This window comes from Filicampus tigris, chromosome 21 (genome assembly GCF_054856515.1).
Source record: "Filicampus tigris isolate MCC_2025a chromosome 21, RoL_Ftig_1.0, whole genome shotgun sequence".
NCBI lineage: Eukaryota > Metazoa > Chordata > Actinopteri > Syngnathiformes > Syngnathidae > Filicampus > Filicampus tigris.
The window spans coordinates 11,600,268-11,624,918 of record NC_141237.1 but is presented as its reverse complement, the minus strand read 5'-3'; the positions used below and the strand labels follow the sequence as shown (position 1 = coordinate 11,624,918).

General features: G+C 40.5%; 2 protein-coding genes across 12 annotated transcripts in view; one reads left to right on the top strand and one right to left on the bottom strand.

Annotated features, from left to right (window-relative positions):
• Positions 1-10,548: 10,548 nt before the first annotated feature.
• pex2 (peroxisomal biogenesis factor 2) lies at positions 10,549-18,808 on the bottom strand. Of its 8 annotated transcripts, none has more exons than XM_086020961.1 (3): positions 18,189-18,299; positions 13,546-13,643; positions 10,549-11,648 (listed from the first exon to the last, which is right to left on the bottom strand). In XM_086020961.1, the coding sequence occupies exon 3, from the start codon at positions 11,641-11,643 to the stop codon at positions 10,684-10,686; it is 960 nt and encodes a 319-aa protein (XP_085877087.1). In that variant the 5' UTR covers positions 11,644-11,648; positions 13,546-13,643; positions 18,189-18,299; the 3' UTR covers positions 10,549-10,683. The 8 variants fall into 8 exon arrangements, with proteins under 8 accessions (XP_085877087.1, XP_085877088.1, XP_085877082.1 ...); XM_086020962.1 differs by having other exon boundaries at positions 10,549-11,645; XM_086020956.1 differs by lacking the exons at positions 13,546-13,643; positions 18,189-18,299 and adding an exon at positions 18,690-18,808 and having other exon boundaries at positions 10,549-11,645.
• The window catches only part of LOC147127617 (uncharacterized), a 163,589-nt gene continuing 157,404 nt past the window's right edge, over positions 18,467-24,651 (top strand). For all 4 annotated transcript variants that reach the window (XR_015084289.1, XR_015084288.1, XR_015084290.1 and 1 more), the window contains exon 1: positions 18,467-18,795. The gene's annotated coding sequence lies outside the window, so the exon portion shown is untranslated. The remainder of the gene's footprint in view (positions 18,796-24,651) is intronic.

Below are 24,651 nucleotides of genomic sequence, written 5' to 3'. Positions count from 1 at the left end.
CAATGCAAGGGTTGTATCAATAATTCTGTGTCCAACTGTTGTCGGACATGAGCGCATGTGAGCTTTTTTCTGTTGGTTACCTTATTTAAATGCAAAATGGGAGCGCCAATCAACGTTACCCTTGTCAAAGCACAATTGTTGACTGCGGCTGTGGAGTGTTTACAAACGTACAATTGGAAGATCCATTTTTTTTTTTTTTTTAAAGAAAAAGGCACAATATTGCCGCGACTGTGTGCGCTTTTACAGTGCAAAACGGCATTCTACAGTCACACGTTAAGATAGCTTCTGATGTCAGCCCAACGGCAGCGAGGAATTGAGTGTCAAGTGTGAAACTTCACACAGGTGTCATCCCACCCCTGCATCGACTCTGTTACTACCACCAAAGGCAGAATACTTGCAGTGCGACTTGGCCCCCCTTCTGTGCCAGTGCATTTTATACAGGAGAGCGACCCAGAAAACAGGCAGAAAAATCTTGATTTTCACAGGCTGAGAACGGGATTTTGTTAGTGTAATTACAAATGTTCTAGCAGTAGTGATGATGATGATGATGATGATGATGATGATAATAAAGGACAAAAAAAACAGGGTTTACCACCTTTTATTACCTCTGTCTGTTTTTGCTTGGGTTCACCTTTTCTTGTCACATATTCTCTGATCCAAGCTTTGGCAGTCAAAATTGCAATCCTATTCTCCCTCCCTTGTGGAGATAGCACGGCAACACACAAACAGGATGACACATTTACAGAGGAGATGCACTATTTGCAGGGAAAGAGGGACCAAGCTTAACCGTGAATTTCCACGAATGATAACGCTCCCATAAAAGTGATAATTGCCTACATTCTTAGTTTAAACCCTAATTGTACAACAAACTATGATCAAAAACACGATAAAGGAATTTCAAATATTTACTAACATCTTCAAACATTACCCTTAAAGCTACACCCTGTATGGTAGCCGTGTTTCCAGTCCTCTCAGAAACACTCATGCATCATTAGCATACATTTTCCTGTTAAAGTCAGGCCTTCAAAATAAAAGTATGGCGGAATGATAACATGGTTGCACCACACAGTCGATGACAGAGAAGAGCTTTTGCACATCAGGAAAGCTCACCATGAGCTGTCGTCTGACCCACTGGACGTCTGCTACGCTGATGTTAGTGGGGTCCCCTAACCCCAGATGGGTACTATCGGCATCTGGCGCATCTATCAGATGACCTTGTTAGCCTCCCACCAACAACTCTTGCACTTATGAGGATTATACTCAGGTGATGCGGATAACTCAACAACAACACCAGCCGGCATGCTGCTATAGCACCGAATTCAAAGAATCAAAGTAGCCAATTTCTTCAAATCATATCTCAAAAGCACAATGACACAAAAATCATAATTCTAAACAGCGCTTTTTACTTAGGTTTGTTCCTGCTTGTATTATGAGTGCGTTGGGCAAGATTGGTAGATGTCTGCATTTTATTCATGAAACCGTGTTTGCGGATGGTATGATAAACAATGACTTCTCGGCCATGTTCTTTGCTTGCTATGGTGCGAAGGTAATGATTTTGGTTGACGTTGACTGTAACAATCGCTTTACTAAAGGCAGAGTCTTAAAGTTTGCATTCAGATCAATTATACGTTTTTTTCTTTAATTATGAAGTTACTCTAAATTAATTGTAGTGGGAATATCAAGAATACTACGAATACGGCATCCTTGTGATAATGGCAGAAAAATCTCAGGTGTCAAAATCATGCCCTGGATGTGGCATTGCCACCGCTAGCCACCATGTAGCTCCGCCCCTGAATGTGGCAAAAGAGCTACATGCTAAGCTAAAGGCTAGAGCAATGTGACAACCATTACTTAGCCTCTTACTAGTCAACATCTGGCATATCAACAACGAAATGAATGAGCTAAGAACCAGCAAAACATTTCAACGTAAAATCATTCATTGTTGTGCCCTGATTTTAACAGTAGACCACTAACAACACGCAAGACTCAGTCATCCAGCTACCCACCCACTCTGAACTACCAAAGACACCGCACAGCTGCCTTGGGTAATCACAAACATGGTGGAGTGTGTGTCTACTTTAACAACAGATGCTGTGCGGACATTCGGGTGATGGAGCCCTACTGCTCGACGGCTGTTGAAGCGCTGATGGCAAAGTGTAGAGCGTTCAATGCTGCCTTTATGCTCACTGTTTACATCTCACTGAAGGCTACCATAGAAACAAAAGACTGCACACTGAAACGCAATGTTTGTTGGAGTGGGAGATTATACTATAATGTCAGAACTGTTCTCCATATACGCTGAACCGTGAGCGTCCGGGGGTCGCCTTGACAGGCATTCATTCACTCTACAAGACTTCGAAAATCTGATGAAAAAAAGATTTATTTTACAATAATGTTCGCAGCGTCCTGGCGGACTACTTTGGACCTTTGCAGTGTGCCTATAAATGTTTATGCGGTGCTGTGGGTGTCGCCCTTCAGCATGGATGCATGGGGCAAATGCACCAAATTATTGATCTTCTACAAATGTCACATAAATGTCTTTATCAATGACATGCAAGGAATAAACACTTTGCCGTGTTTTAATAAATGTCATTCACTCCTCTCCAGCTTTTGAGGACTAAATCCCAATGAAAAGAAGATCTCAATGACTATTGAAGGACCATTATTATTGATGCATAACACTCACATGCAGGCAGCTTTTATGGAATAACATTGATATTGAACCCATTGTATGTATTTTTGTTTTTCTCCTACAATTTTTCTCCTTTTATCAACACTGGGGCAATAACCGAAGCAGCAATGGTGCAAATGTATTCCAGCTATATGTATGAATGAATATGATTAACAAGTCTCAAACCTTTTCAAGGACAAAGTGCTGCGCGTGCTGTTGTCAACGTGGACGCATTAGTGCACACGTTGTGCTTGTGCAATACATTCCTTTTAAGATCATTTCAGATTTTTTTGGTTTAGTTTTATCAAATGAAAATAGTGACAAATGATTTTCATTTTTTTGTTTGTTGTGAATTTCATTTGGCAAAATATCCATGTGGTTTTTCTATGTAGGTTTATGAGACTCACAACACTCACAAATCACAAAAGGCTGTCTAAATTTTTTTCACTCCTTGGTGTTGTAGCTGCTGATTTTGCCACCGACCACTCGCCAAAATCACATATTGAAGTTGGGGCAGGTAGGTTGGGCCGGGGGCGGCTACTATTCAAATGTAAAATCACCACTGCGGTTATAGTGCAGCGGCGGTTTGCTCCCCTACGCTCGTCTCCACGGCGGCCATCTTAGAATGGAACGACGGTGTGGTTGATGGTGTGTGAATGCGCATCTGTGTGTGTTTGATAGAGTGTGGAGCTGAACTGCGGAGAGGAATGGTAAGATGCCTCACGTCGGCGCATGCGTGCGTGTGCGTGTGCGAGGCAGGCGGTGATAAATCAGAACTAGGTAAAGGCTTTTTAATGCAGCGGACCCCCTCTCCCAGCCTCCATCTTCTGTCAGGGCTCAGTAAAAGATGAGAGCCCCCTGGGGAAGTGCACTAGCCCGCAGCATAGTACGGTTACACCGCAGGTCAACACGCACACACACATAGAACCGTGAACACACATGGAGGCTTATGCATGGGCCTTGTGAATGAGTGAATAAATGAATAACTGAATCTATTGAATGCATGAATATATAAATACAACTCTGTATGAGCCACTATTATTGATGAGCACACCTCCACAAATAAATGTGTTTTCTCAAATGAATTCCTAAATGATTTATAGCCTGTGATCTTGCATTTATATTGGTAAAGATATTTAGGAAGAAAAACAGAATGGATATTTGGCGCATTTCTGCTCCCGAGGTCAAGCAGCATTTTTGTTGATGATGTGCTTTGAGTCTCGAAGCGGTGGCCCCCGCGTTTCAAGGAGCCGGATATGAAAAATATGTGGAATTTGCCAACATCTGACAATACTTAGTCAGCAATATATCTCCTGTCTGATAGAAAAATGTGTTCTGAATAGCAGATACGCTCCCTTTTGTAGCATGCCTTTTTTAATTCGACTTTGAGGCAGAGCACTGTGGACGTGCGCGGATGCTGTGTGGCTCTTTGTGGATGTTGAAGACTCCTGCAGCTTGGCACGGGGAAGTAAACACTTGTGTGTATAATACTCGACAATGAGTCCGCAGTGTCAGTTTGGTTGCAACAGTAAAAGTTATGCTTGTTTGTAACTAACAATGAAAACCGCAGACTATTCTATGCTACATACGGTATTATTTAAACAGATTGTCTTGAAGCTTATATTGTTTTTAAACTACCTCCATAGGTTAACTGCACACTCAAAGAAAAGTCTGTTACATGTAGCTGACTCTACACAGAAAATAAAAACAAAAACAATTTTATTGACGCAGCCAGCTGGTAAGCTTAAGCAATGAAATAATGCAGGCAATGTATTAGAATCCTCTTATCACCCTTTGGATTTCATTATCATGTGTAGGTGGACTACAGAAACATTAATACATATAAATTATGTAAATAATTCAATAACTACATTGCTTTACAGTCATTTATGTCGAATGAAGGTGTGCTGAGGTGAGAAAGTTTTAGTGCATGTGTTTGGCGGAGCAGGTGTATACAGGTTAACTTAAATCGACTGGCTGGTGAGATTCACACGCATGTATCCATGGCAACCACAAATGGTATTTCTCTTCTTTTCCTGGAAAATCCAGACTGATGTGTCCATGTGCTTTAGCATTAAGAAAAATGCCATCGTATCTGCATCGGTTTGAAGTCGTATCATCCAAAGCCCTTTACATCCGTCCATCATTTTACACGCAACTGAGCTCGGAGGTATTACGAGATGTTGAATTAGCAGGACCAATATTCTTTTTTTTTTACAGTACGTCCCATTGTGTATTTGCTTCATGGTGCATCGATATGATATATACTAGACCAGTGGTTCTCAACCTTTTTTAATTGATGCACCCACTGAGAACTATTTTTTCAGCCAAGTACCCGCTAACCAGCGCAAAGCATTTTTGGATGGGAAAAAAAAAACAAAAAACAGAGAGTACTGTGCCATCATTGTCTGATGTATTAAACTTCGGAATTCCATTTGAAATCATATATCCAGAACTATTTGGAAATGAAAAGTTATAACTAAAAAAATATAGAAATAATTAACTTAATTATAAATGAAGATTTGTGCCCATCAAAAATATTCTAAACATAAAGTGACCTGAGCGTATTACAGGCCTCTATCTATAAATTGCAATTTCATTGGCTTATGCGGGAAATTGAACATTCACTTGTTAAAATGTATCGTAAAATTATAGAATAATATAGTTTTCTCTAAACAATATTTTTGTCGTAATATTATATACGAATCCATTCTTTATTATGTTTGTTATGTTGTGTTTATAAAAACTATGTGTCGATGCAAGTTTGAATTTCAAAAGTGAAGTGAACTACCGAAAACTCATAACTGCAAACGTTATAATTATTGTTTTGTGTTTTATGCTATTTTACTGTATAGTGCTATTTCGATTTTATTAAAAACATGTAACAAAAATGCGTTTTGGGGGAGCTAGAATGGATTAATCACATTTCAATTTATTTCAAGAGGGACAATTGATTTGACATATGAGTAAATAGAAGAACGGTTGATTTGATGAGTGGTTTAACTTGGATAAATAAAGCTTGTAATTATTGTATATTCACTCATATGTCAAATCAATTGTCCCTATTGAAATAAATTGAAATGTCATTGATCACCAGTTAAAAAGTGCAAGCGCCTATGAAGGTTGAATCGGGTAGTCTGGCGCTCAAGCCAAACACATGCCATCATTTATGTCTTTGAGGGCAAAAAAGAATTTTGGGCCGTGCACCGCATTCCTGAACAAATAGAGGTTCAATCACATTTGAAGAAGTTATCAAGAGTTTCAAAGAGCTCAGCTGGTGCCTTAAGACACAGGAAATTCACTGGGACATCTGGAAGTATGTGTGCAGATTATTGCTCATTTAGTTGCTGCAAGACACCTGCAGGCAAAGCACTCAGGTGGCCTAAAATAGTGATTCCCAAACAAGATGCAGGGGCAGATCATTATGATTTCAGTATTCATACTTTTCACTTTTTGGGGTGATGTGCCGAGCTTTTTTTTTGTCATGTAAAATGGGTGCCTTGACACAAAGGTTTGGAAACACTGGCCTAAAATAAAAACAGATGAGAATTTAGGCAGACTGCAGCGCACCTGCGTATAATCCCCACAATGCCCTCTGGTTGTTCATCCTATCCATTTGCTACTTGTGTCCTAATTCATCCAATAACAGGACGGGTAAAGTTTGTTTCCGTCTCTTTCATGCCTGCTTTTGGGCAAGTACTTTTTTATTTTTGTCTTAAATGCCTTCGACACACTGTGCCAAATCCAAATCAGACCAAATAAAATCTACAATCATTTAACCATGATTCAAAGTTGTTAAGGTGTAGTTTTTAGAAATAACATGTCAAAGAAAAACTTTGACATGTTGTAATGCATTACTTTTAGTACAAGTTGTAATGCATTACTTTAAGTACAATTTTCTACAAATTTTAATAAATTAGATTGTAAATCAGATGAACGATACGAATTTAAATCTGACTTAGAGGTTAGAGGATAAGCTTCAGCGCCATGCAAAAAGGATGTAACTAAGTTGTATTTCTGAAGAAATAGAAAGTTATTTATTGGGAGGTTTTTACACAAAACCACTTGAAAAGCTACTGCTAAAGCTATTGCTGTTCTGTCGTTTTGAAAAATGTCATATTGCCTTATATTAAAAACAACTTTGACAGAGGGGCCATTTTTTGTTTACTTTTTGGTTTAAAATAAAATAAAATAATAAGGCAGTCAAGAAGAAATGTCAACATTGTCTCCGTTTTTTCCAAACCTGCACCAAAAGTCCTTACTTGAACCCAAACGGTGTTCATCTTTCAGCTTAAACTCATGTCTTAACGCCTCAAGCTGCCAGATCCTAACTGTGATGTTAACACATGATCAAACATTACTTTCCATCTGAAGTTGTCAAAAGCCACAATATTTGACATATCTGCTGCACCCAGTCGGTCCCCGAAGGAAACATCAGACGCTTCCATCAAGATATTCCACAGCATTTAGTTTCGTCATACATGTTGTGCATGTCCTATACAGCTTGCTTGACAACGTTAGAAAATGGCGCTAATGCGAGGGTACTACAAATTCCATAAGTACGTGCCAAATATGATGCTTCTTCTTCAAGGTCAGAGATGCAACCACAGCATGGAAGCGGAGGAAATGACTTCCTTATTTTGGGTGTGATTGATTGTCCCCCTGACCTGTTAGACTGAAGAGGTGCTTAAGAGAAGGAGGAAGACTACGATAATTGGGCCCGGTGGTATCCAAAGCCCGGCAGGTGTGCAGAGAACTCTCCAAGCTCTGAACTCTCGAGCACACCTAGGATTTAACTACCTCGGAGGAATGTTTTTCTGTTTTATTTCAGGCTTGTCTTTTATTGAGCAGATGAAACGTGAGCAATACAAGCACTCCTATTGACATTTTAGACAAGCCACAAGATGAGGGAAAACTACACAGGGGTCCAAAAACGACAAATAAAGATTTGAATGTGAGGTTCTCACGTTTATTGTAATAATTGGTGTGCTTATGACATTGAATGAAATACAATCTTTAACTTTAAATCTACAACAAAAAAAAAAGTATACAACTGCCCGTTACTCAAAAAAAAAGCGGGAGATTATTTTCTGTCTTTAAAACTATTTAATCAGGAAAATCAGTGACTCACATGAAAGAAATGGAGATGAGGTACAGGCGGATAAAGAGGCTCATCAAAGAAGGAGATCTAGTTAGGGATTCAATGCCCTATAATTCCCTTTCTCTTAAAACCTTCGTCAGTGGGGGCACATGGCCAATTTGCTCCCTAAATGGCTACGTGTGAATGTGCAGATTGCTTTGCATAGCCGCTGGGAATGGGGGCTTCTTCCTCCTTTGCTTCTCCACACGGAGCCTGTGAATTGGAAGAGATCCAAAGACAGATAGGCTTAATGTGGCCTTCGCTACCTACCTAAGTCCAGAGCCTTTTTCCAACACGTGGCTAATTCAATCCATGCTCTCACTCAATTAATAGACTTTAATATACTCCTTCGGCGTTATCTTTTCTGGGGGCTGGGGGGCCTTCTATTAAGAGTTGTAGAATAATATCTGCAAAAAAGGTTTATGGTGTAAGTCTCGTGGAATGTTAAGACAATGACGTGTCCCGGTGGCATTAACGGTGATCATATATGCATCCCTCATCTCTCTTTCTGGGACTCGAAGTACATGAATGTAATGTAGTGCATAAAATATTGACAACCAGCTGCTCCTGGCTCGGGCTTTATGCACATTACTACAGGCTTCATTAGTCAAAATGTCCTTGGTGAGGGGCGGGGGATTTCCAGGAGTCCACAGAATGATGGTTTTACATACCTGGTATGTGAGAGAGGTTCCAGTACTGGTGTCACAAGTGATATACAGTATTTCAAAGCCAAATTACAAACGATGAGTTTTCCCTTTTAATGTGGACCAGACGTACATCTACGAAGAAATCTTGCGGCCGTTGGTTCATTCAGTGGATGAGGATGAACCACTGACATTTTTATTACGCCCTGAGCATCTGACAGTTCCTGGCCGTGAAGAACAATACCATGCTGGAGCAAGGCACCTTCTCAGCCAACCTGGCTCCATGTGATTATTATTTTTATTTTTTTTACCATTTCCTAAAGTCAAAGGGGATTTGAAGATGTCGAGTGGGGCGCGGATGACACGATCCCGGAAGAATACTTCTAGGAGTGCACAAATGTGTGGCAGAGAAGCCTGGGAAAATATGTTAGATTCCAAAGGGACATCTTTGAAGGAAAAAAAAAAAAAAATGTAGTTTTGATTTGAAATATGAATCATTTCGGACACACCTCTTACAAACTGTTCTATAATCGTAAGCCTCACATCGATCCAATGACATAATACAGTATTCATAGGAAATAATGGAACCAGAAATCATCTGTTCCAGGGTTGTACCATCCGGTTGTTAAAAACCCCCGGCTACGTGTAGACAAGGCCTTAATTCTCATTGGAACATGTTGAGATCACTTCCTATGGTGGCTTTGTGATCGTTGCAGCCAAGATTGATGGTTTTAGCAATCAGCAATTAAACCCCAGTGATCAGAGTGTAAAATGGGAGGACGGGGGTGGAGGGAAGTAGAGCTGGGAGGTAGCAGCCCCCCCCCCCCTCAACCAAAAGCCTCCTTCTCCTCTCGTCAGCCAGGAAAGGCTTCACTCAGCTGGGGTGCGTTTCGCCCGGGGCTGGGCTCACTGGTGGAGGTTAACTCCAGCATAAATAAGCATCTTTGGACTCATTACAGGGATTAGAGAGTAATTCGCCTGCGAGGAAGAAGACGACTGCCAGGGTTTTGGTACAGTTTACGACAGTCTTATGGGGGCAAGGGCCCTGGAGATTACGAGTGGGGAAGAGATGGAAAGGCAAGCAAAAGAGAGAAGGGCCAAGGGAGAAGAGAGGCTAGCTGTCAAGTGTGTGAGTGTGTGAGTCAATCCGAGCCCCCGGCTGCCCCCTTGATCTCGAGGATGTTGGGGTGCTGTGAAAATGGATAATGGGAGTTAGACCGACCAGGCCTGTCTAGAGAGAAGTGTGATGATTGTTATAACTTTCCCTCATCTCCCTCCTCCACTTAACCGAATAAACACCCAAGAGAAGGCCCTAAATCAATTTTAATGATGTTGAAATACAATTTAGGCACAGAATACACAACAAATGCTAATTTGGCCATGATGAGAGGCATCAGAAATTCCTCCCATTATTTATTCAGCTGACTTTCTGCATTTTTCATCAGAACAAATATTCCCATTTCAACACACACACACACTCCAAGAGAATTCGAAGCATAAATCAACACATTCTTTAATTAAATATATGCTCTGCGGAGTTCTCGGTAGTCTGTCAAGTTCGTCAAAGACAAATAGGTCTGTCCAAAGTCCAGCCAGAGAAACGGACTGTCGATACACGCGCACAAACATTAAACAGAGACCGTGAATGTGTGTTCAGAAATAATACGGACATCATAAAAATGTGAACTCAAACAGTTGTGAATCAGAAGGTGGGTCAAACATCATGACATTCTGCTCACTCAAAGAAATTAATCAATCCTTAATATATGTACCAATCATCAATCAAACCATTTGTACTGCACTTTTCAAACAACTTAACAATTTAACCTTACTTAAAGAAATGACATTTTTATTATCTAATGAAAGAATTACATTTTTTTCATGCAGCAAAATAAGCAAGCTCAATGTGTTCTTAGCTAATTAATTGTAATGACCCGAGATAATATCAAACTATTGGATGGCGATGCGCATTTAAGTTGACTGGTCAAATTCAGATAAAAGCAAACAATTTCAGAAGAAACTTATTGCATGTCTTCATATTGCATGGGCCAATATCACGATATCAATATTTTTCGATATATTGTGCAGGCCCGTTCAGTTCAATTCTGTTTTATTGTCATATTTCATTGTATAATAAAATCCTTATTTCAGGTCCCTGGGATTAACCGGGGAAAAAAACCACCTCCTACTATTGCTCCTCAAAGAAAAAAAGTGATGTATTCTTCCATCTAATGTCTGACAAACGTCTCTATTTTGGCAGGCTCCAGTTGTCTTGCCTCTGTCCCACATTTGGGACAGGTGATGCAATTATTTGCAATGCTCTGACTTTTGATACAATAGTAGCAGAAAACGTGCGGACAACCAACTGTATGAGGCATGGTCGGCCACTCGCCACAGAGCGTGCACTCTCGCCACGCCCGCTCTTTGTCCTGTGCGCCGTCCATGCCACTTCTGTCCGCCCCGAGCACAATGGAATATATGGTGGCTTTCAATTTGCTCGTGTTGACGAGCGGCAACAGGAAAATGAGGAACTCTGCAAAGCCATGCCACAGCAGCTCGCGATTCATGTATTGGTACGTAATGTCCCGGGTCACGTTCGGCTTGCTAAAAACCGCTTGCGCGCCAATGATCCTTTCTGCCAGGACTGGGTGGTAACCTTTCTTGAGGAACGCAAGAAAGTTGCCAAGGCTTGCAAGACGGGCAGCACCTGAAATTATAGTCAGGGAATCGCGGAGGGCCTTTTGGAATCCTTCAGAAACAGGGCCTCCTGAAGTCAAACCGAGGCACAGTCGGAGGTTGTGGGATCGCTCTTGTAGCCAACGAGGAGCTACTGTTAGCAGAAGCAGAGCCAACTTCTGCCTGTGGGACAGAGACTCGTAGAGGTCGGACGAGGTCAAGGTGTTGTGGTAGCGTAGGCTCAGTAAAGACTGGCCAACTGTGGTGCTGTCAGGATAAAGAGTGAACCTCCAAAGGAGCAGCTGGAGCAAAGCTTTCAGTTCGGGCTCCAGAGGGGTGAGAAGGCCCGGGCGGAAATTCTGGAAGCAGTGGGAGAAGTGCGTCCAGAGCAGCTGCTCCAGGGCTGAGTCCAGCTCCAGAGCATCCAGCTGGCTGATGCGCAGGACGGGGATCAGCGGGTCAGAGTTGCTTTCTGTGAGAGATCTTTTTACCTGGATGCCCTCCTTTTCCATACCTGCTAGAAAAACAAAACAACAGATGTCAATCTTTTCTTTTTCACAACTTCACATTTTAACGGTGTTTACAACTGATTGAGTGCACAGAACTTGGCCTGACTTGATATCATTATCACACCAGCGGCACCAGAGCGGATCTATTTAAGACGCAACGCTTGGGAAAGTACCCACAGAGTCAAACAAGTAGAGAACAACTTGGTCGCTGGGAGGATCAGGGCCCTTGAGGTGAAGGCCATCTTTTTTGGAGGGTTATTTTCTCCTCATACATACGGAGGGAAAATCACTTTTCACATTTAAAACCCATCCTTAATGCAACCTTTGAGCTGTGCAATGCAAAGGAACGGGCTAGGGAGGGGTCTTCGTCTCCCTCCAGTGTATAAACACACACAATCCACGAAACACACGCGGCGAAGCCCGGCGCTCCTGGTGCCTGCACCCTCTGGAGATAGGAGTGTGTATACAAATCACATCACGAGGGATTAGGCTAACGGCACAGTCTCTGGTACACCGTAAACATCTGCCAAATGTGGAACAATCTTCCACTCCCCGGAGTCAACTCCATATGCGATCGCGCCATTGTGACGTCTGGGCTATTTTGTGCCGCAGACCGCTCTCAGTTCCCCGCTTTTTATCTGGCCTTTCCTCAACTGAAACGCTTAGGAAAGTGGGCGACTAACGAACACAAGGAGAGACAGAGCAATAGAGTGACGGAGTGAGCGAGAGAGAGGCCCTTTTTTTTTGGCCGTGGCTTTTGTGTCTCGCTGAACAGGATTTGTCATGAGGCTTTTGAGATTTCAGTGGGGTAAATATGGCAGTTTTGACAGAAAGAGAGGGAGATGATGGTCACTTTAGAAAGGCTCAGAGGTGGAAGGGGAAAAAAGAGCTAATGTAATGTATGGCAATGGTTCGGTCCTGTCTGTGTATTCATGATGTTTCAATGGATGGATTCGCCGTTCGACGAAGTCAGAATTAGCAAATCAATGGGGGGGTAGGGGGAAGTAAATTTGTGTTGAAGTAAGCAGGTGTGACAAATTCATTGAGTTGAATTTGAAAGGCTGCCATGTTTTGTGACTAGAACCGTGCCTGTGACGGAAAAGGAGTTTGGATTAAAAAAAAAAGTAGCCTCCAAGTGTGTGCTAACCAATAAACAACCTCCATTTGTTTATCTTAATCTTAAAGTTTTGCCTTGATGTGGAAAAAAATGTGCAGATTATGCGCCTCGCGGACCATTTACTGTATGTTTGTCAAGAGTAGCCTTGATCTATGCGCAGCGCTAATACGGTGCTAAGTTAATCTATCGGTCCGTCGCTATACACACACACACAGTAGATGCACAAACACACAGCCAGGTGTTGAAAATCCCCATCACAGCATCAACAACAGCACTCCCGGGAGGAGTAAACCCAGCCGGGTCCAATATTCTTTTCAAAGCCTTTTATCGAGCAGTTTACAAGTTATGAATGAATATGTTTTATTTGGGGAAACACTGTATTGACAGCCACCTATCAATAGTAATGTGACTATTGTCAAGGGTCTGTCAATATTAATGTAATTATGATGTAGTGGGATCCGAGGGATAGCGCAGAGTCGGGGGGCCAAGTTACATCTCCGGCCCACTGCCATATCAATAGCTGGGATTGCTATTGACAGTTTCCTTTCAGACTTGCAGCACTTGCCAGATATATAACAAGCAGACACTTCAGTCAATGCTGGGGTGCCTATAAAAATTAAGCATTTGAATTTACAGGGCTTATATTGTGGACGGCTAGAAATCCATGGTTCTTGTGTAGTCAAAAGTCACACAACCGTGTCAGAGTACGGGGCTTGAGTGTGCGCAGGACACGCAAAAAAGGGGAAGCTCACTAGTACAAAACCCACACATGCTTGTGGTCGATTTACTTAATAATTCCCTTGCGGGTCAGCCAGGCAACCAATCAATCCAGACAAAACAGAATCCCTCGCAGAGTCACAAGGCCAGGTGGAATGGTTCAGGGATGCTAAACAGGACACACAAAAAGAAATAAATCAGAGTTCTTTTTTTTTTTAATCTGGCGTGGATGTGATAAACCCTTTTTAAAAGCATTTAGGTTGTTTTGATTCCGGCCGGATGAGAGTTGTCTCCCCGTGCGCATGCTGTTCAGACAAAAGATGAGCGCAGAGACTCAAGGCTGAATGGGATGGCTTACCGATGACGACCACAACAACAATATCCAATCTAGCAGGGAACACAGTGCAACGCTGCTGCAAGCTAAACGGGGCTGTGACCGGTGTGACGAAGGCGGACGCCAGGCGACAAAAGCACACAGAAGCCTCCCGGCTGCCCCGGCCCTCTAAAAAGTCTGCGACAGTCACCCACAAGAAAAATGGAGCGACAAAAGGACAGATTAAAAAGACAGATATGTCAAACAAGGCATCATGAAAAACCCCCAGCTGCGGCCGGATGCTACTGTTTACTGATACAGTGAAAGAGGAAAAACTGGGGGCAAAGATAGCCAAGGAGGGAAAAAAATGAGGGGTGGGGGAAGATAAGCGCAAATGTCCATAGGAGGTGACCTTGAAAATGACGGTCACAATAAAGGAGGGAGGGAACGTTCCTGAAGCATATCTGCCATAGTGAGGTGCAAGGCATCCAGGGAGTAGCCTATAGACAGAGGAAGACACCGCTTTCTTCTTGACCTTGCCTTTGGTGTCTCGGGAGTGGATGAGGGTGTTAAGAGCGGAGGGGATGCATTTTGCTTTTTTACAGTAGACAAACGCAGCAAAGATTCGTGAGAATTCTCTTCCAGCATCTGGACATTTGGCTCGCCTCGCTATTGATGCTTTTCCATGAGCAAAACCAAGGACTTCTAGGTACTTTTCGTAGTAGGACTTTAATTGTATGTCAACCCAAAAATATTTTTATTAAAAATATGTTCTGTGCAGGCCCACTAGTTGAAACAAGGCATTCAGGCATTAACATTGCGTTTGTGGAATATGAGTTAAGCAGCAAAATCCAACCTTTTTTAGCCATCTCAGGTGGCGGCCATTTTGTCATTTCTGTCGACTGAAAATGACATCACAGTTGCTCAGGGCTTGGGTAACAACCAATCACAGTTCACCTGTTTTCTGAAGCCGAACCATGATTGGTCGTTAGCTGAGCCCAGAGTAACTAATGGGCCTGCATAGAACACGTTCTTGAAAAAAAAAAAAAATGTTGACTTTGCCTTTAACTATTCAGTGTGCCCACAGTCTCGTCTCGAACAAAACGCGTCTCCTTACTGTGCCAACAAACTAAGAGGTGCATATATACAGACCATCTTCTCCACTGTTTTTTTGTTTGTTTGTGTGCCACGCTATGCTGTGGGTGACATGGCTTTTGAAGTTTCCACTCACTACTGAAAGGGTACTAATTCGAAGTGGAAAACAAACCAACTAAAACAGAGGCAAGTATAACAGCATACAATGGAAAAAGGGAAATTGGCTATGGTTGACAGTGTAAAAAATGGATTGCTAAAAACGGATGAAACACAAAGTTGCGCTAGTTTGCAATTCCTCTTTCTCTTGCTCATGTAAATTAATTTGCGTAAAAGCTCGAGTGAGTCAAACCTATTTTCCTGAGCACTTCGGACTCATCATCCCCCTCCCCTGCCCACTTTATTGCCCTTCTTTGGCCAGGAAGCCTTGTGGCCCTATTAGCCAAGAGCTGATAATGTCCTCACTATGAAAACAAATGAGGACGTCAAACTTAAAACTTTTAAGAGTGATGTCATACGGCAGACCAAATGCATTGCGCAAATGCTAAGATTACCCAGGCGGTAACCAGACTAATTGTTATGAGTCTGTTTCATGAAAAATGAATGTGGGCAAATGCACAGAGGAGTCTTCGGGACGTGTCTGCGTATTCACACACTAATGCTCTATCAAGACTCCTCTCGTTCTCTAATCACCCACTCCTTTGAGCCATATGGGGTGAGGCCAACATTGTCTGCACACCAAGAGAATACACATTAGTTACACCATAACATTCAAGACACACGTTTTAGATTTAACTTAATCTGGTATGCCCAAAACGCTAAATTATTAAAAGAGAATTAATTGATTTTGTGAGTATGATGGTTGAGTATGTGTTTTTTTTTTTTGTTCGCAGTTGGAAGAAATTTAGTGCACGGTTGTGTGAAATGGACTGAGGTTTGTTGGGTTGCGACTTTCTTCATACAATTGTCATACCAGCTCGTTGATGCAAGAAGGCCGATGAGGATTCATCTGGCTTGAATCCAATGAATGCTGCTGCAGCCTTCGGAATAAGTTCCAATGAACTACATGCGTGGTAGCTAATTACGTATTTTGAAAGCGTTTGATGCTCTCGCTATGCGTTGGACTAGAAGTTTTGATAATTGTTCCGATGAGAAGAAAATGAGAAAGATGCCTGTAAAGTTGAGTCTGTTTTGATCATTTTAACAGTTGTATTTTACAGGAGAAAATATGTATTCAAGGATCAAAGAAAGCTATTAGAACACGATATGAATCTAAATGTACTTTCTATTTGATGATTTTACATTAATTCCTGGGCGGCACGGTGGTCGACTGGTTAGCACGTCCGCCTCACAGTTCAGAGGTCGTGGGTTCGATCCCGGCTCCGGCCTCCCTGTGTGGAGTTTGCATGTTCTCCCTGTACATACATGGTAAGTTGGTTGGACTCTCTAAATTGCCCCTAGGTGTGATTGTGAGTGCAGATGTTTGTCTCTGTGTGCCCTGCGATTGCCTGGCAACCGATTCAGGGTGTCCCCCGCCTACTGCCGAAGACAGCTGGGATAGGCTCCGGCACGCCACGGGACCCTTTTGAGGATAAGCGGTATCGATAATGGATGGATGGACATTAATTCCTAGAATTTACTCAAGTAATATCTGTTTCAAAGAAAATAATAAATGTAGAGGTAGAACATTTTGATTAATCATGATTAATTACAGAAATGTGTCCGATTAATCAGTTAAAAAAATAATTGCTTGACAGCACTAGTATTAACAAATAGATGCCAAAAACAACAACCAAAAATGTATCAAAAGTAGCATAGTTAGTTAAGCTCATATTGCATTCACACAGTATAGAACCACAAAAAATTGAGCACACTAAAATGTTATGATTAGTTTGACAGTGTTGTTAGTGCCTTGCAAAAGTATTAACCCCTTAATCATTTTGCCACATTTCAGGTTTCAAACAAAAAGATATATAACATTGGATTTCCTTTTCTGTTGAATTTTCGCACGTCCTACTTTTTTCAGTTTATTTGTAAAAAAAAGTTGAAAATATCGTAAAAATTTCGTTCCACTTCACGATTGTGTCCCACTTGGTGTTGATTCTTCACAAAAAATTAAATAAACAAATAAAAAAATCAAATGTTTACATCTTTATGTTTGAAAGTTGTTAATGTGGCAAAGAGGTCAAAGTTCAAGTAAGGTAATACTTTCGCAGGGCACTGTATTCTGTCTTGTGTGTAAGGTGTTCATGGGTAAATATGCTCCTGTATCTAAATTATGTGTTAACCAAGCAATATACACAGTAAAGTTTTGCACTGAACAAAAAAATGTCATGCTTTGTATTATATTCACATTAAAGGTTAATATATACTGTAGACTACAGCGTCTACATTGAATTGTTAGAGTGAATGAAATGAACTGACCTTATAATTACAATACAAATTATGTAATGTAAAAACATATATCTATCTGCCTACATAAAACATATGTCCATGGCATGTTATCATTTCTGGTTGAAAAAATGGCATAACCCCATATTCAGATTACAATGCAATTCAACTTGAATGACACACCATTGTATGTCAACAACAACACAATACATTAAGCTCCTGGGGCGCTGAGGCGTGTGTTTTCTTGTTTGTCACACTCCATGCACTGCTTAAAATTGCATTGGCCCCTGTTTTAATTTTTTTTTGGCACCCATCAGTCTTCAAAAACCCTACATCTGATCCATTTTGATAATAAGGAAAGAGCATTATTAGATAATCACAGAGAGGATTAGGCTGTAAGAGCAGCGCATTCAAAGCCACTGGGGGAAAAAAAAGCAGATATAACCGCAGGACAGATAAGAGTAGAGGAGTGATGATTGGGATGAGAAAGATGAAGTGAATAGTCCAAGGAAATCAATAAGATCAACTCAGCCTTGAATCTAGATGTCGGAGACCTTGATCCCTGGCATTGATTATTTAGTAGAATAACACCAATAAGATGAGAGGAGTGTGACATTCTGCAAGTAATGCAGCAAGTGCTGCAGTTTCATCTTGGTGCATCATTGTACCCATAAAATCCAATGATAGTATTCTCGTAGTAGTCTCGTTCATTTTGCAGGCAATATATAACAAAAACAATAGGACATTCGAAAGCGCTGGCAAAAGATCGACGTGGTGGACACATACCAGACAAACGACACCAGCCATTAATTTATGCCATTCGAAACAAGCGAGGTGCGCGAGAGCAAATTACGTATGGGATTTAAAACTGATTTAAAAAAAAAAATAGACCCCGAGTGACAGCAAGGAGATGTTTACCCATTTAGAGGTTTTCAGGTTTTCAGGTTTTCAAATTCAGTGGCGTTTACGAAGCCTTCTTCAGCACTGTGATTCTGACAGCATACAACATGTATTTCCGGGATGCAAACGTTGATCCCGCCCCATAAAAGAAACAGACCAATGGTATGATAAAACGTCCAAAATAACGTCATGCTGGGGAAACAGAGCCAATCAGGCCCCGGAACGTCAACGCAGCGTTAAACTGTATTGACAGCGTGTGTCCTTAAAATACAATTTATTGTACTGTTTCTGTTGTGGTAACCGCACATGGAGACCATTTTATAAAGGAATACAATGCACAAAGAGGGCACCCGTTTTAAACGCACAGTAATTGCAATATATTGTCTTTCCTGAGTGATGTAGTACTTAATTACAAAACAACTGCACACTCGTGAGTATTACAAAAAAAAAAAAAAAAAACATCCAGAGCAATTAGCGACTATTTTGGAAGAAGGGAGTTTACAGGTACACAGAGCTCACCGGCAAACCCATTTAAGCAACTTTTGAAGGAATTCAAAACATTGCACGGGTAAAAGTTGAGATTCCAACTGTTGGACATTACTGCAAGCCCAGAGTGATGCTGCAGGTGAGGCTACATTACTCATTTGACACTTCATTAGGTACACCTGCACTTTGTGATAACGGTGAAGGTTCGATTGCAGTGCTGAATTGTGACATTTAAAAGTAATTTATTGAACGACATTTAAAAGTAATTAATGAACGATTGTTAAAAATTTAGTTTTCATCATATACATGTAAAGTCATACTAGAAGTTTCACTTTAACCTCTCAGATTGTCTTAAATATTTGAGGTGACATTGGAATTGGAAGGATTTAAGACCAGAACATCACTTAAAAACTCTTTAATTGTCCGACAAAATTGTTACAAATGTTATTCCGTTTACTCAAGAATATAAGAAACATCTCTGAACTGCACATAAATACATAAATAATTTTCTCAAAATCATTTGACACTTAAGAATACGGAGAATCTTTTTCTTGCATTTTGTGATTGGCACTCCTGGAAAGAAGGAATAATGTACATGTCCATCAGTGTACAATATGAAAACCGCTACTGTAGTTGCAGACTTAACAATATTTTTGTACATTTTAGGATCAGAAAGTGGGATGGAGTAGATCTAAGAAACGATTGATAATTTTGCTGAGATTTATGCAGTCACTCCCTTCAATGAATAGACAAAACTTGAAGAAATAGTAATATATCTTAATGAAGAAAAGTAATCTGCTGGTAAAAGAAAATAATGCATGAGCACATGCTGACTGAAGAGTAGATATGTTGTACATAATTACTAATTTCTCAGAAGCTTTAAGATTTCTGATGACAATCGCAAGCAGACGGGAAATCTCTGACCTGAGCATGCCACGTCTATTTGGTGAGCTTGGAGGAGAAGAATGTTGAGGAAAAAAAAAAATCCCTCATCTTTGGTGATCACGAAAAATCACCATTCCTATCTGAAAATGATAATCATTAAGCCCTACTAGTTGCCGACTGTCAGGTACTCATGAAAGTTAATTTCAGTTGCGGAACCCAGGCTATTTTGGCTGCGTCGCTCTGTGTGCAGTTGGCTTAAAGGGAAGTCAATCCCAACATTTTCTTTAAAATAATATGTTCAATGCAGCCTCACTAATCTAAACACAATTCTTATTGATATTACGTTTGTGAAATATGAGTTAAGTAGTCAAATCCACTTGTTTTTGTCCATCTCAAGAGGTGGCCATTTTATCACTTTCTGTTGACTGAAAATTACATCACATTGGCTCAGGTAACAACCAATCATGGCTCAGCTTCAGAAATCAGATGAGCCGTGATTGGTCGTTACCTGAGCCCTGAGCAACTGTGATGTCATTTTCAGTTGACAGAAAGTGACAAAATGGACGCCCCTTGAGATACCTAAAAACAGGTGGATTTAGATACTTAACTCATATTCAACAAATGCAATATTAATCAGAATGCCATGTTTAGACTAGTGGAAGCACACAGAATATCTTATTGTTGAGAATTTTTTGGGGTTGACTTCTACTTTAAGTGGTTTACTTTCAAAGATATTTACAGCATTTTTAAAGTCAAGAGCTATGGGCATAAATATAGAGAAACTAAACATTTGATACTTGTTACAGATTACAGTACACTGTAACAATTTGCTTCCAAACAACACCATACATCCAGCATTGAGTTTAAAAAGCAGCGAGAGCTCTAAAAAAAATACTAACCTAATTAACTGAATTTTGTGTAGCATAATTTACTACCATCTTCTATTATTATTGGGTTACCATACATCCAATACAAATCAAAGAACATCATCCACTTCCCTATGACATGGTCATTAGGAGATGGCCTCTGTTCTTTCAGACAAATGGCAGGAGGAAGTACAGGGGCCACTTTCATAAAGCTGTGGCAATTGTAACAGGTGGCAAATTGCATTATGTTTCAATCTGAGTGGCACAGACCAAGAAGACTGATCCAAACTCATATTTTACGAAAAACGAGCTTTCTAATCATCTGGATTGTCATGTGACATAATGTAGCGACAGAATGTAGTCTGTGTGAGCCGGGCTGTGCATCAACTTAAGTGTAACAAGGTTTTCGAGACGGCTTTTGGTCAGCCAGGCCCATTCAAGGTCCTTCTTAACGAGGTTATGTGTTTAGAACCCAGCAGCTCCCTTGTCCTAAAGGCTGATGTGAACTCTTTATCATAAACCTTGTTCGCTGAAAAAGATGCAGCAATTTAACCCGCTATGGTTTTGTGTTCTTCCCTAACTGTATCATATGTACAGCTTTTCCTTGTGTCATATAGAAATTATGCAAATTCGCGATAGAAGCCTAACCTAAAACCGTTTGCGTTTCTAGTGTTCATTTCCCGCAATAGAATGTCATGACAGAATATTTGATGCTTGGGGTTAAATGTTCACGGCAGTCGGCTGCTTGCTTCTAGTAGTGGAAACAGCGGCCAGAGCTTAGAGAACAATAGGGATGGAACAATAACGGCAATATTGTCATCGTCATGTTACGATATCTCCGTCCGAAAATATTACTTTTCGCCCGCTTCTGCTGAACAGAGCATTGAGAACTTCATAGTGCAATGAGACTTTGCGCTGCTGAGCCCATAGGAACAAATGAAAATAAAATGAGTGGTTAAGCCCATTTCTTTGTCACTACTGGGATGTACAAAAACACAATATTGTGTTTTTATCAATAACATGAGTTTTTTTTATGTTGTTAACCTTCCCATAATGTTTTGATAATTATATAATATTTGTATCGCGAGGCTCATATCATGATAATATTGTATTGTGACGTTCGGATATCATTACATTCCTAGAAAACAAGGGAATAACCTAAGCCGAAAGACAATGAAATCAATTTTAATTTGCTGCGACAAAAAATCTCTAAGTGTATGTAGCGCAACCCTATTTTGCTCTGTCCGCGACCTGGGCACCGTTCCGTCATCGTCCCTCCGTCCTTATTTATAAAATGAATCGTCCTCCGACACCGTCCGTCCTCGTCCTTTTAAATCTCAAAGAGATTCCATTGCATTATCCCTGGTGGATGCAGCATTGTATAATCAAGCAGCCAAATTATGTTTAAGCAATCAAATGATTAAATCGGTGGAAATTGACTTCACAGTATAAACCTGGTTATTTTGTTGATCTTTCATAGCACATAGAGAGGATCCTAAACAAAGGGGAAAACACTTGGTGGGATACAACATGGTCTTCAAAATACTTGTCTTATTAAAGGCATGACTTATACAGATGTTTTTTTATTTATTTATATATATATTTTTTTATTGGATCTCATTATCTGGCACCCCTGTCATGCAAGGCTGTTAGTTTATCTTATCTCTAGGCTTTTGTTTTGGCTGGTAGCAAACATTTGAAACATTAATGCCAATTCAATACCCCCTCTTGCACATGATAAAAGTAGGGCAGTCATTATGTCAAGAAACATGCACAGTCCTTCTAACAACAAGCCTGTGGTTATTATGATGCATTATTCAATAATACAGAGGAGGCACGAGTGGCATCAGCCTTGCGCTCCTAGATCTTGATAATGCGTTTTTTCACCTTCCCTTCTAATGCTAGTTTTACAGGATGTTTCTGGTCGCCCGTGGTAGCAAGACCTACAGAACGTGAATACGGTACACTGTGCTTTGGTCGAACATGGCTGCCTTGGTTTGTGGCATCATATAACCCCTTTTAAATCGTCAGACCTGAAAACCAACAGACGTTGATTTAACACGATGAAACAGCTACCATATACGCTAGCTTGCTGTGTGAATACGTGGTAAAATAGAACAAATTATGCACCACATGCAGAAAAACCTGAAAGGACTGTGAGATGCGGCCTTTTATGTACTGTCATGTTTTGTTGCGTAATCTTTGGAACGCACCTACCAGAGAACTCAAGATAAAAACAAGAAAATAACGCATCCATCCAGCCATTAGCCGCTTTTCGTCAAGGGTCGCTTTTCTGTGGCGGGGTGTGTAGTTTGAGTAATTTTAATTCCAACCTATATGTAACAGATGGATTAAGCATGGCTCAATTGATCATACCTGAGTGGGGTGAGTTCATGATCAATTAACCCACCAGTTACGCAACTGTTATTGTCACCTTTGTACCTGTACAGTTAGTCAAGGAATAAGTGGCAGTTCAACTTTTGAAAGAGTTGTGTTTGACAGTTAACTTGAAATAGGTTTATTATTCAGTACAGTACAGAATTTATGTTGACAATCAAAATAAAGCGAGGATTTTGAGAGACACAAAAGTTGTTCTTTGTGGGCCATATTCTGTAAAAAAAAAAAAAAAGGCATGCAAATGCTCAGGCACTGCTCAATCTCCACACCACTCACATCTGTTATTTGTGTCAGGTGTGCACTGTGGGTTTAGCAACCCTAGAATGTGGGCGTTCTCTGGCAGGCACACCCGCTTTTCAATTGATGAACCTCTAAACATGCGTTCATTCATAAAAACAGTATTCTGATTAAATTACCTACAGATTAAAAAAAAAAATCTCCTATCTCCTAGTGTAGTAGGATAGTTGATCACTGATAAACTCATCTGTCACTTACTGAATTATTTTCATATTTAAAGAGTGTTAAATGTATCAAATTGTTTTCTATGGCATTCAGGAAAACTCCATGCTCCGTGATTTACAGCCAGCCTCAGAGTTCAATGAGTCACACCTCATAAGCGGTTGTGCACACATTTCCGGTTCCGCACAGTTGGTGGGCCAGAAGTGTGAAGTGGGCCACCAACTAAATATTAATCAGAATGCCGTGTTTCAACTAGTGGGCCTGCTGGGAACATATTCTTGAAAAAAATATGTTTGGGTTGATTTCCACTTTAAGTTAACTCTTACATACTACCCTGCCCCATTAGATTATTGACTCTGCCGCTCCACAAACCGCCCAGTTAAACCATATATTCTTAACCTCAATGGACCAACACACAGCTCAATAAAACCGATGTCTCCTGAGCCATCCAATATTTCTGGATAACTTTCATTATTCCCCTTTGAGGCTCATTGGGGATTGAAACTGAATAAAATTGCTGTCATAACCTCAAGTTCTTATTTTTATTGATAAAAGTATCAGACGTGTATCTTAAGGGTGTTCAGGGTGGAGGTCGTGGGGGTGCCATTTCAATATTTTCAATATTTATCATTTCAATATTACTTTTAATGATGAGTATTGTGTTTCTGCTGCTTTAATATGATAATGTCTCCAAACGTTTCAGAGTGAATATTTCCATGGAGGAACCTCTAAAGTGATACAATGCAAAATTCAACCAGACATGGCCGAAGCATCGTCATACATGACAGGCAACAATTCTAGTGGGATTTCAGCTCAGTGATCACCTGAATATTTTGCCCCCACAAGTGTATTTTTCTTTTTCACTGACTTTTGTGATGCAATCAAAGGAGAGTATAGCATGCTGGAAAAGTGACTTGATTATAAAAATCAAGATGGAACTTATTGTGACCTAGAAAGAAGTATGGTCGTCTCCTTCCTGGTAGCTGAGTATTATATTAATGTTCTAATGTATACTTTTACACTTGTTTGAGTTTGAAGATTGCGTTACTCAAACATGGCTTGTGCTGTTTAATTTTTCGTAATAGGGACATTTTGACCCTTGAACTGTTGTGAGAATTGTTAATAAAGTTGTTCAAAAATCTGCTCATCCAGCATCCTGAAATGGATTGTGACCTGAGAGGTTTAACTGCATTATATTGTACAGATGTACATTGTAAATGAAAGGGAGGAAAAATATGGTTGTTGCATAGCCATAGTGGGTTTCATTCTTGAGGAAAAAAATATATTGTCGTGATCATGAGCATCATTCTAATAATAGTAATTGTCAATCATGTCTTTTTACAATTAAAGACTGCACGAAATTAAGACTAGAAAATTGTCATGATCTT

What these genes read in the sequence shown, in the direction of transcription:
- pex2 (XM_086020956.1), bottom strand. Translation starts at nt 18,768, where the DNA reads ATGTCCAACAGTTGGAATCTCAACTTTTACCCGTGCAATGTTTTGAAT. An exon ending in TTGCTTAAATGGGTTTGCCG is followed by an intron (nt 11,646 to 18,689) that starts GTGAGCTCTGTG and finishes TTTTTCTAGCAG; the next exon opens with GTATGGAAAAGGAGGGCATC.